Below are 13,598 nucleotides of genomic sequence, written 5' to 3' on the forward strand. Positions count from 1 at the left end.
GGTCTCAGGCAAATCCGAAATGCCACTACCTAAAGAATTAGGTGTCTTCCCTTATCCATAATGTTGGGAATAAATCCGGTTAAAAATGACCAGATTTGGGAAACTTCTCTTCTGAACATCAGACTAGCTGCAGTGTTCCTAGAAAACCTGAACGCTAGTTGAAGCTGGTGAAGGGCGGTGGGGCTTTGCCTGCCCTGGGTTGAGTCACATATTCTGATCATTACCTGATACCGTCAGCAGGATCTGGGTGCACTGACCCATTGTCAGATCTCACTGGCTTCCCTGATTAGATGGGAGACAAAACCAGCTGAGAATGGAAAGAATCTAGCAAGCCTGGCGGTATGCATAGGGATGAGCAGAGACAATGCTAACACTGAGCATGCCCTCACGGATTCTTAGCTTTGAAGTGCTTCCTCCCAGTGGCGATCAGTGTCATTTTCCCCATGGCGTAAGGGGGCTAGTGACCTGCCTAAGGCCATAGAGGGCTTTCATTTCACAGCTGGAATAAGAATTCAGGCATTTCTAGGTCCCAGGGCCCTGTGCTAACCATTAGACTGTCTGTCAAAGATCGCCGAACACTGCTCTATCCGCTAGATCGTGCCGCTCCGCGGGCTCCCCGACTGCTGTGACACGAGCCATTGCTTAGTTCCCAGGTCTCTTGGTGCGTTCCGATCTCAGCTGCCCTGCAATCTGAGGCAAGGTTTGAGCTCTGTCTGTGTCCCCAGCTGCAGGCGGAAATGCTAGCCCCCGGCTCCTCCATTAAATGCTGACCGCTGCCGATGCCGCTGAGCTAGTCCTGGATCCCTTGCTTCCTGGGTGCGGGAGGGTGATGGTGCAGCAGGACACGCCCACGGTGGCCTCAGGGAGATCCTCCTCCTCTGCCCATTCATTCAGATCGGGGTTGTAGCTCTGCACACACTTCTGGTATTTCTTCCCACTCTCATTCCAGCCTCCCACGAGGCAGATGCGCCCGTCAAGGATTGTTACCCCGGCCGTGCTGACCCCGGTGGGCACGGGTGCCACATAGCTCCACTGGCCTGTGTCGGGATTGTAGCACTCCACAGGGATCACATCCACCCGCTCACCTCGAGGGCCCAGCTGGCTGCCCCCTAGGACGTACGCACGATCAGCCCAGGTGGCAGCACAGTGCCAACCCCTGGGGGTGCTGAGCCCAGCCCGGTCTCTCCAGGTGTCTGTGCTGGGCTCGTAGCTGCACACGGTGCGCGAGTAACAGTTGTTGATGTAGCCCCCGGTGACTAGGATCTTGCCGTCGATGACCGTGCTGGCATGGCAGCAGCGAGGGATCTCCATGCTGGCCTTGCTCTGCCAGCTGTTGGTGGAAGGGATGTAACAGTCGATGGAGGCCAGGACCCGCTCTGCGTTGCGCCCACCGATGGCGTAGAGGAGACCGTTGTAGGCGCTCAGACTGAAGTGAGTCCTCTTGTGCTGCATGCTGGCCAGGTGCAGCCAGGTGTTGAAGCGAGCATCATACCTGCGGAGAGAAGGAAGAGCGATCACCTAGCCTCTGATCCCATGCTGCGGAGGGCTGCTCTGAACCCGCCCTGGGGACATATGATCTCTCCCTTCTACCCCTGCTTGACAATGACAAGTTACTGATCTTCAGGCATCTCTCAAGCCACAGATCCTACATCACACCTCTGATCTTTCCCTTGTGCCCCCTGCAGCGCAAAGCTGAGCACATGCTGCAAGGCAAACTGCTGCCGTGCGAACTTGAGCACTGGCAGGCAGATGGCATTGCAGTTACTGTACCCAGAAAACAATCCAAGGGAAAGTCTGGCAAGGCCAGAACAGCTGAATAAGGTACGGGATAGAAATAGAAAGGAGGAGACCTGACAGGTGGAATCTTGAGGCCTTTCTCAGCTGCAGGAAAAATACATGGTGCAGGGGCCGCCCCATGTTTTATTAACTTCTGAATGAATTCAGTGGTTGTGAATGGCCTGGGCCAGGCAGGCTCTGACGGTGCTGCTTGCCCTGTGGTGTATCCCCTGTGTATTCCTGACCTAGGCTAGCCTGCCCTCCCAATCCTGAGCCCCAGAAGCTTCTAGCACTGTATCTTGACTGATAAGAAGCCCTTCCAAGTCCATCCTTAGACCTATTCTATTCTAGAGAGGTTCTTCTGTCCTCATCCCAGTAGTATTTGAAAGCCTGCTAGTAGGGCATGAAGACATGCTTGACATATGTCCTATGAGGGGGTTCTTCCTCACATTCTCTCCCTAGCAGAGGCTAGCAACTATTTCTAACTCTGTGATGATTTTGTGATCTGGAGACAATGTCTCACAGGGATTAGACTGAGACCAATAAACTCATGTCAGGAAGGCAAACTTGAACATAGATTTCTGGGAGGCAAAATGCTATTCATTAACTGTGCTGGTTTTCCTTTGTAGCATCCATGTTCTTTATTCTGAACCCTGGGTACAAGCCCAACCCCAACTGTGTGTCTCGATTTTCAACAACATCCTCCATTTGGTGTTGCCAGGGTTACGTTTCTCCTCTGTTAATAATAATCCCCACACAGTCCCATGACATGTTTCATAAGAACTTTCCAAAAACCCAAACCCTCCACTTAAACTGTGCGACAAAGAAGAAAGAAAGAAGACAAACAATAGAAATTATACAGAGGGTGAATTTAATTTTTTTAAACTAATTCTGCCAAACTGGGAATCAGCTAAAGAATGGAAACTGACAATTTATATATAGATTTGAGCAATCTCCAGCCAGAATAGAAAAGATAAGCTTGAAGAGCCACAAAAAAGCAGAAAAATTACATGAAAGCTGCTCTTGCTTTCTGGATCTGTATCATTAACTGTCTGACTAAATAACGGATATTCTTATTATTTATTTGTATTATGGTAGAGCCTGGAAGCTTCAACTGAGATCAGGGCCCCAGTTGTGCTAGGAGCTGTACATACACATAGTAAGAGACATTCTCTGTACCACAGAGCTTACAATCTAAGTAGGTAAGACAGACAAGGGGTGGGAGGAAACACAGAGGCAATCTGACTCGGCCAAGTCACACAGCAGATAAATGGCAGAGCTGGGGATAGATTGCAAGTCTTTTGTCGCCCACTCCAGTGCCCACTCTGCTGGTCTACACTGCTTCTCTGATGGGATAGTCCTTAACGTAGCAATATTTCACTCTGTGAGCTCCTGGAGCTATGTGTGTATAATAGATATTTCTGATTGGGTTAGCCTGTATTTTCCTCCTGCTCATTTACCCTTGTGAAAAATATCCTCAGAAAAAATGATGATAGAATTTACTGTTGCTTAATGCGTGTAATCCTATCTGTCCCTCAAGGCTGGGCCCAAAGATTATAACAACCTACTACTCACGCGCAGCAAAAGGAGTTCTCCTTTAGCTTATGTGATAGAGGCCGGCATTTGAGATCTCAGGTTCAAACCCCATTGATGATTGTGGCAGGTATGTATGCAGCCACAGGTTTGTAAACTGAGTACTTATTTTTTTAGATGCTCTCTCATGGGACCTGTCTTGCCTTGAGGAAATGTTGTGTTACCTGCACAGACTGTTGACTGCATGCTTAGCCTGGTTCCTAGCATCGTTTTGATCTTCCCCTCCTGCCACATAGAGGAACCCATCCATCACAATGACGCACTGGTTGAAACTTTTTGCTGGCATCTCAGCCATCTTGTTCCAGTTTCCATCCAGGTCCCTGTAGCTGATCTCTCTGCTGAGAGCTTTCTCGGTCAAAGCTGGACGGCCACCAACTGTGACTAGCACCCTTTGGCCTCCACGGATTTTGGTTCTTCTGGACTGAAGAGTATTTTGCTGGTAGGGGAGCAGATGGTAATTCATAGCCTCCACCAGCAACCTGTGGCACTCAGGATCTTGCATCATCCGTGGTACCGGTTGCACATGGTTGACCAAATCAGGAGCTGATATGGTGCCAAATCTAATGTTGCTCAGGAGGCTGGCAGCATATGTGACTCGCTTAGGGTCAAACTCGAGCCATCTCGTGGCAATCTGGAAGGCGATGACCTCATTTGGGATCTGCAGACCATCATCAATCAGCAGCTCGTTCAGCTGGTCAAAGGTGAGTTTCATGAACTGCTCAGTCTCAGAGAACTCCAGGAAGTTTTCCTGGATGAACTTTTGGGTGGCGTCCTTGGTCTGACTGAGGTTGTACGTCCCCGAGATGTTGGCGATATACATGCAGTTCTCTACGTTTAGCTCCTGAATGAGGAAGTCACTGCATATGTTGAACAGAGCATGTATCTGTAGGCGGCTGGCAGTTGAGATGGTGCTGCCAATGGTGTATAGGGAGAGATTCAGCTTACCGGTGTAGGCGTAAGTGATAATGGCGGTCAAGCCCAGAGGGGAGACATCGTTGAGTTCTACTCGTGGCAGGTTGGGATCTCTCTTCAGCAGGCTGTGGAAATACTCGCTGCATGAAGCCATGACGAGCTTATGGACATCGAAGGACTTGGTTTTGGTGGCAATGGTGAGGTCACAGAGGAACCGCTCTTGGCGCATTTGACTCATCTCCTCCAGGAGGCTGCCTCCATGACTGGGATTCTTGACCTCTGTGGCAGTGCAGCGGAAGCCATTGGAGACATTTTCATACAGACCGTTCAAGTGGTTGAGGTGATCGATATCCAGCAACGTGTCCTCCACCACCACATGGGCTGGGGGACCCTCGCCCTTGTCGACTTTGTTCTTCTTGGGATTTTTCTTCTTGGGTGCCATCTCAGTGGACGTTGGCGTCAGATGATGATCTACAGAGACAGGAAAAGTTAGAAGACACTGTAGCAAGAAGTACTGTAGATGTAGAAGTACTGTAGATATCGCTAAGTAATGGCTATAGTACAGGAATAGACAAGGGTTGGAGCTGGTCAGAAATTTTTGTCAGAACAATTTTTCATCGGAAAATTCCATTTTGGCAAAACTTTTTTTTTCTTCCCCCAAATCATATAGATTTTGACAAAAAATTTGTAATGAAAACAATTGAGGGAAAAATTGAAAACCGTTTGTTTTGAAATGTTCAGAATGAAAAGATTTGATGTTTCAGTTCAAAATGACGTTTTTGTTTAGACATTCACTTTATTTTACATAAAAGAAATTTTAAAAAATCTTTTAAAAGGGTTGAAATTTAAACTAAATGTTTAGATTGACCCAAAAAAAAACAAAAATTGGGAATTTTCTTTCATGAAAAATTTCAAAATCTCAACATTTTGGGCGGGGCGTAAAATCCATTTTGCGACCAGCTCTAGTTAAGGGACATGGGGCCTGATCCAAAGCTCTTGAAGTCAGTGGAAAAACTCTCTTTGAATAAGGGAGCAGAATGGAAACCTCTCCCCAGCTTTTGATCTACCTCTAGTGGAGTGAGGCCTGAGGCTGGGAGTCAGGAGTCCCGAGCTCCACTCCCAACTCTGCCACTGACTTCCTGACCTCAGGCAAGTCACTTAGGCCTATATCTTCAACTAATTTTGAGTGCCTCAGGTTTTAGGAGCCTAACTTGAAACATCAAGGCCCAAATGTTCAAAATGGCCAGTAATTTTGAATGCCCAGCCTTGGACACCTTGGGCTTGATTTTGAGAGGTGCTGAGCACCCACAGCTCACGGTAGAGTTGTGGGTCCTCAGCACCAATTGAAATTACTTCCAAGGTGTCTCCATCTGGACACCCAAAATCAATGGCCACTTTTGAAAACTAAGGCCTTATCCCCCTGTTCCTCCATGTCTCCCTTTAGAAAATAGGGTAATACTATTTAAGTACCTCACAGGGCTGTTGAGAAACTTAATAAATATTTCTAACCCCTGTGAATGCTTTGGGTAGAAGATGCTACAGCAGAGAAGTGCATGGTCTCAGTAGCCGAGGCCTTTAAAGGTATTTAGACACCTAACCCCCATTGATTTCAGTGGGATTTAGGGCATAAATAGCTTTGAGGATTTGGATCTTTATTCCTGTTCTAAATTAAATGCTGGGATAGACCTTAAACACACCCTGTGGACACCAAAGGAACGTTTGGAAGCCACTTTTATTCAGCGTTAGTAGTCATGAATTGGCCATCTACAGTAGAAAAACAGTGGTGTTGGGGGACTAGGTTATAACAGGGAGTGGTTTTGAGAAGACCAGCCTGCTACCACCCATTTCCTTGACGTGGTAATTTTTAGAATGTTGGCCAAAGCAAAACCAACGAAAAAAACCCCAAACCCTGTGAATTGTTCCCAGGCAAAATGTAACTTGCACACCCGTTAGAGACACTGCAGTACCCTGGCTATTTCTGTCCACCTCCTACTTGGTGAGCAGAGAGAGACCCATATGCTTGGATCATAGATGTGTTATAGGCCAGAAATAGCTTTAGGGTCTATGTCTCACACATACCTCAGGGCTGTTTATTACACTTAGACATAAGATCAGGTTTCTGGAGGGTTGAGCAATCAGGTTATATTTAGAACTGGGAGGTGGGGGCTAAATATCGTTCCAGACAGTTAGGGATGTGACTCACATTTAGCCCAAAACCAGAGAGGGAAAAGTTGAGTGAAAGCCTCTGCTGAGGAAGATAACACGGAACTGCGACAGGGTGTTATCACTGCGTCCCCTAACCTGCTGCTGTCCTGTGCCAACCACCGGCTCAGGAGGAGTTGACCAGTGTGAGGCAGATGGAGCTTTCTGACTGTTCTCCTGCCTGACCGCATGTTACCTTTAGAACATACGTAGAGGCGAGTCAGGAAGCAGGGGAAAGGTGCTGTGTGCCTAGTTCATGAATCCCTGGCGTGGTAATGCTGGGAACCGGGGCGGGGGGCTGCAGGGATGGGTATGCCTCTGTAAGGTGAACAGAGGAAAGTGATTTCCATGGTGCTTAAATCTAATCAAATCTGGGTTTAAAAGAGTTCAGCCATTTAAGTGATCCTGCTGCAAAACTATAATCAGAAAAATAACGGTAGTGTGGGCTTCTTCCACTGCTGTGTCCATGTGAATAGAGAATCCAGTCGGGCTCTGCTACTCCCTGCTTCTTTCAATCCAAACCCAAAAGGTGAAATCCTGGCTCCATGGAAGTCAACGGGAGTTTTGCACTGACTTCATTGGGATTAGTCCCAAGGTAATTAGCATTTTCATTCACCTCTAAGTACTAAGAGTTTGACCCCAGCTGACATTCTTGTTTCATTTTGATACTGTTGAAATGTTTCGATAAGGTAAAAACATTTAGTTTCCACTTTATCATTTCAATTCATGTGACTTTTAGTAAAAATTAATGTTAATATTATATCATTTTTATATATAGTCTATTTAATCATATACATAATAGTTACATTATATTATAATGTTTCAACTTTATCTAAATAAAACAGTTTTACTTCTCAAAACAAAATGTTTTGATGGTTCCAAATTGAAATTTTTCAGAATTTCTGTTCCACAGGAACTGTTGACATTTCAGCTTTTCGTTCTGATTCAGAATGAAAACTCATTTCAAAATGTTGGAACTTCCCATGGAACAAAAGTCCGTTTTCTAACCAACTTTACTCAGCTCCTTACAGCATCAGTCCCTTTGCCCCTATGGTACAGGGAAGGTCTGCCTCTCTGCTGCATAAACAAAGGACAGAGCATCCAGATTTCATTTGGAGTTAACTTGAATTTCCTGCCTCTTGTATTTTGAATCTCGAGTTCAGCATGACTAACACCCAGCTTGGAGTCTGTAGCTATTATGACATGCAGCTGGTGTAAAATGGTGTAATCCAGTGGAATAAATGTAGCTATGCTGATTTACAGCAGCTGAGGATCTGTCCCTATTATTTCAGCTTCCATGTGGTAAAGGAGCTTTGTAGAGTGTTTCTGGTTTTAAGGGTGCTGTTCCATAGTAGCGGCTAAATTCCAAGTGGCATCATGCAAGACACTCCTAAGGTGAGAGTTCTTAATAATAACGATATTAAAAAAAATCCTTCCTGGATATTTTGTATCTCTGGGTCTGTCTTTTACACTGTAAATTCTTTGGGCCAGGGACTGCCTTCACTTTTGACTTTTATACAGGGACAAGCACATTATCTGCACTAACAAATCATCATTGATTTGAAACTGGACGCTAGAGGTTAACCCTGTGAAGGGCCTGGCCTGGATCAACACTGCTGCACTGCATGACAGGATGGGAGCATTGCATGAAGAGGCCCCTATGGAGGCTAGAGCCTGGATCTATGCATCCATCGCAAACCCACCTAGATGACCGGCAGGCCACAGCAGCATGATATTTGCACATTTTCCTGGCCCTCATTTTAAACTCAGACACCTGGAGGAAGAGCTGGACTCCAAGGGCCAGATTTTCCAAAGAGCTCAGCATCCAACAGGCTCTTTGGAAAATCTAGCACCAGAAGTCTTGCTAATCCCTTGTGTGTATAGTATGAGTATTGCTTGCTTGCGCTCTCTCGCGCGCTCTCTCTCAGTGATTATTCTCCTTTGGACTCTATGAGTAGCTAAATAAATAAATAACTGGATACATAGATGACTGCACCCCATATGTTGGTATATTAACTTGCATTTCATCCCTGGTGCAACTCTTTTGACTTCATTGAGTTTTGATCTATTTTTCATATATATATGTTGCATTTTATTTAAATGAGCAGGAGAATGAGCTTTACCAGCTGTGGTAACTGATTTCTGGTTTCTGTCATTCTATAATCTCCCATGTCTCAGGATATCTCTAACAAAGCGCTTCATTGACATATCTGCTTTGGTGTCTCAGGGCTTGTCTACACGGCAAAGTTATTCCAGAACAAGTTAGGGTGTGAATTTAAAGCACCATAACTATTCCAGTGAGTTATTCCAGAACAGTTATTTGAGAAAAGCTATGCCCACCTGGACAACCCTTGGTCCCAGAGTCCAAAACTCTCAAGACCTAACCTGTGTCCTGACAGGATATTTCTGAGTTACATTAAACTTTATACAGATAAAGGGAAGCTGGGATTTTCAAAGGACCCTGAAAGAGTTTGGGCAGCAGCTTCTACTAAATTTCAACAAGGTGGGGCCCCTCACTCCCTTGTCTTTGAAAAATCCTAGTTTACAAGTCTGGGTTAATGTTGCTCTAGTGTCCAACTGCAAAAGGGAAAAGCCACCTTTTTAAAATACAGTTAGTTCAGAACAGGACAGTTTTGCTGTTTCTGGTCAGATTATTACTAAGATTATTTTAAAAGGAATATTTTTCATACAGACTAATCCCTGGCTACGTGCAGTTCAAATGGCCTGATTAGATTTAAAAGGGCACAGATAGAAAATGACGGAAGGATATTTTATTTTATTTTTAAATCAGTTATCCCTCCCCCCAAAATTTTGCTAACATAATCTCTGTACCAATATAAGGAGCTGACTAAGAGCATTACCCGGTTAACAGCAAAGATTCACCTGTAGTTGGTTAATTATACTCTTCCTCCCCCTTAGGTATTTTGTTTGGATTATTTTCCTTGGTGTCTGATCAAATAGCCTGTGTCACTGTCAATTAGTATTAATACCACCGTGCACTGTGTTTCAACATGGTATAACAACACAAAACTATGTGATTTACAAAATAAACATACAACTTTCCTGGCAAACTATTTGGAAGCCAAAACTCCAGGTTTAATTTAAATGCCAATAAATTGTTTTGCCCCACTTTTTAATCCCGTGCCCCACCCCCAGGGACACTTTCCCTGTGCTATTCTTTGCCATCTACAGTCAAATTAAACATTTCAAATGACCCCCACAAGAAAATCTCTCTGTAAATATTGAACTTGAAAGGGCAAATATTGGCTTTCTGGATCCATTCAGACGAAGCTCTCTCTGCTCCTTACCTTGGTGGTAAAATGGGTTAGTCCAATGGGGACTGTGAGCAGGGCAGAGGCTCTGTGCTCTGCACATCAAGAGACATCAGGAGACATGGAGAGACCCTCAGACTTTCCAAATGAAACATCCTACCCACCCCTCCCCCAACCCTGCTAGGCCAGCTGACTGTTCTTATCACATCAGCATTTACAGCAGCCTTCTGGTGGTGACGCAGGGACAGCTGTCCTCAGCACAGGCCTGACAGACCTGGAAAGGGCTAGAGTCAGGAAGAGAGGGAGCTCAGTTCCAGCCAAATTCAGCATGACAGTGGCTGCCAGAATCTAGAGGTAGCAAATAAACTGGATGTGCTTCCAAAAACTTCAGATTGTTCTCTAATCTGCCATCGACCACGAGTGAAAGTGAGTGGCGGTGGCTCCAAAAGGGACCGATCAAGGACAGAGGCCATTTGAGGACGGGGGGAGGGGGAGGACAGCCCATCAGTGGAGCGCCTCTGATTTACACCATCTGCGAATCTGGCCCAATAATCTCACAGACGGACTAGCAGGAATGGAATATACAAATCACAGTTTGCGTCAGGATGGTGGACATGAACTGTGACTTTGACAGTCAACATTATTATTAATTATTATTGATAATAACAGTATCTAGGAGCCCCAGCCATGAGCCAAGATGCCATTGTATACAGTGCAAACACAGACCAAAAAGACAGCCCCTGAGCCAGAGAAGTTACAAATCTAATTAAAATTGGCTTTTGGCAACTATTAAAAATCTGCTTTTCACATGTGTTCGCACCAGCCACGTTTGGATGCTTGGATGCTTAAAACAAACTGGAAAAGAGGCTGAGATTTGTTTCCAGATTCAAGCAGAGATTTCACAGACCATGTTTACGCCATTTTCTTAGCTCTATGGAGGAGTATTTTGTCTGTTCCCGTTTTTCATGTCCCTTTGAAGCCCAGGCAGTTCTAGAGTGAAATTCAGCTCTGTGGTTCAGGCATGAGGCCTATGTACCACTAAAATCCTACGTAAGCCCTGTTTTGAGACTTCACGTGGGACTTATGCCTAGGCATTGTGCTGGCCCTTTGCAAAGGAGTGAATCTGACCCCCTTGAATGAATGAGGTAAATGATCGACAGAATCAGAGCCCAGGGATTCTTCAGAACGGTTTTCCAATGATCAGACCTTCTCTTAATCATTGGGTGGTATCAAATATTGTCAAGAATATTCATACTAAGGGGTATTTATATTATTCCTCCAATTTCATTCTTTTTCTCACCATATTCCACCATAACTCCCAGCTACAGCAGCGGGAACTGTATTTACCTATTAGTATGTTACATTGCCCAGTGTTTCGACTTCTGAGCAAAGATTTACCTCACTACATTCCTCTCTTTGGATTATTGCTATGTTTCTCATATGGCATTCTAAATTTGGTGACAATCTAAGACGACGTAGTGGTGGATTTAGTTGTGGTAATGCATATGAACTGGAGCAAAGCACCAGTGGTAGGTGCTACAGCAGTGGCATGACAGTGCTAGGCCAGCTGTGAATTTTGAGGTGAAAGATTGGGATGGTTGAAAGGCAGAAAGCATCAGCCTTCCCTTTCTGAATGCATTTCTTTTTTGTTGTGGTTTGTGTAACTTGGACCATCTCTTGGTTGTTAAATCCAGTGGGAGGTAATTTATAAACATCTTATTTCACGTTATTGTTCGCAATCTAATGGAAGCTTGAAAACACAGTTTTTGACAGATTTTTCTATTTTCCATTTTTCCAACTATGGTACTTTCTCCCCTGTGTTTTGAGTGGAGCTAAAAGTAACAGGGTTGTTTTAACAATTTCATTGTACTCATCCCAGCACAATGCAGTTCAGGTACTAGTATGTGTTAAACTGCTGTACCGTAGCTAACAGAGGAAGAGTAAAAGTCCCATAGGAACAGTAGCTTCTTTATCTACTTTGTAGAAGTGTGAATTAAATAAAAAGGTTGTGCTTAGAATTGTGAGGGCTTTCTTGGGCAGTTAGAATAATTTCAAGATGGGTGGAATCTGCCTTTTAATAAGATACCTGAAAATGCTGCATAGGCCAGTGCAGAGCTCAGCAAAGAATTTACGCTCTTCTGCAGTCTAAACAGGACAAAAGGGCCTGAAATTCTCTTGGAAATGACCTTAGCATCATTATAAGCTTGAGAACTGTAAGAAATCTTGAATACAACCAGGGTGGGTGCTGTTAAAAGCATTAAGAAAATCTATATTTTTAGCTGAAAATTGAGTGCTGTGTACAACGCACCTGCAGTGCCATAAGTAACTTGAGACATTGTAGAATAGGGTCTTCTCTTTCAATGTGTATAATGAACATCGCTATGTACAATACTAGCAAATGAATGCCTATACATATGGAGTTGGGTGTGCCTGACTCCTAGAGTTGCCTATTTTGGTTGGATGTATTTCTGGAGGTTTCATCACATGACGTAAACTTTAATTAAAGATTAATCTTTAATTCCTGGAGGTTCCAGGACAATCCTGGAGGGTTGGCAACCCTACTAACTCCCATTGATGGGCATTAAGCGTGTAAATGCCTCTGAGGATCAGTGGTTGCAACTTAATTGTAAGATTGAGTTCCATTTTGTAGTTAAAGCAGCGATCAACTTGTTTTGTATAAAAACCACAGTGTGTTCTTCCCAGTCTTACAGTATGTACTTTATGAGTGCAGAATTATTTTTGTGAGAATTTACAAGTCAATAATGTAATTACTTTAGAGTTAAAATTAATTAAAATATATTTTGATAAGAAATGTTACATCTGTGTCAGACTTTTCTTTGTCCTGAATGGTCTTAACAATGGACTAAAGCAGACTCTTCAAACTTTGCATATAGTTAAGATTAACTGAAATCTTGTGCACAGACTGTACCTGAAGAAATTAAGTGTGTCATTAAGCTACTTTATTAATGATTATTAACACCATGAAGGAAATATGAAAAAAAGTAATCTGCTTTAAAAAATTTGTTTAATTTAGTCTGGTACTACAACTATTAAAATCCCTTAATTGTAAATTGTACCATTCATGGGGTCATTATTGGGCTGAGTTAAATTTGTTTGGATGCCTTAACAGTGTATTTCTGACTTTAACATGTTTAGATTTTTTTAAGTGTAACCTTAACTCTGAATTTCTTGGGTTTTAAAAGATTTTGAAATAATTACAACCTATTTTTACCCTTTAGCTATTGATACATAATCTTAACCCTGACTCCTTCTTAGCATAGGTTTTTGTGTGGGAATATAATTGCTGGACCAGAGCAGTAATACCTGTAATTCTAGAACAACCCGATGCCCAATATGTGTAATTCTGGATCTGAGCATCGATACATACAATGACAGGATTGGGTTGAATGTGTCTAATTCTGTCATTGTTCCCTGGATACCTATAATTCTGTAACTGGCACCCAATGCTATTGATATAATCTATGTAATTAGGTTTGGAGGGATTAGATTTTTATCAGTTAATGTTGGTAAACGTCAATTTCACCGTACACACACACATCGATGAAACATATTTCTATTGATAATAATACCAATGTACAGGTAGGCAAAGTAAGAAAAAATGCTGTTTGAGAGCTTATTAGGGTTTGAGTTCAGGATCTTTACTTTGTATATTTTGACATGTGATGTTAACACTTTGTGTTTTAACAGTTATAAAGTTTCAACTTGTTGAATCTGTCAGGAAACAATTACTATCTGATATTACTCCCCCCCCCCCCCCACCAAATTTCCCACAACTGTGAAAATTTAAGTAGATAAAAATCTAAAAAAAAAAAAAAAAGCATT

General features: G+C 43.6%; 1 protein-coding gene across 1 annotated transcript; it reads right to left on the minus strand.

The window, feature by feature from the left end:
- Positions 1-681: 681 nt before the first annotated feature.
- LOC140900310 (kelch-like protein 31) lies at positions 682-9,910 on the minus strand. Its single transcript, XM_073317416.1, is given in 4 exon segments — positions 682-1,492; positions 3,534-4,752; positions 9,792-9,867; positions 9,869-9,910. Coding segments are annotated over 4 exon segments (2,070 nt in total). The 3' UTR covers positions 682-759.
- Positions 9,911-13,598: the final 3,688 nt, after the last annotated feature.

This window comes from Lepidochelys kempii, chromosome 19 (genome assembly GCF_965140285.1).
Source record: "Lepidochelys kempii isolate rLepKem1 chromosome 19, rLepKem1.hap1, whole genome shotgun sequence".
NCBI lineage: Eukaryota > Metazoa > Chordata > Testudines > Cheloniidae > Lepidochelys > Lepidochelys kempii.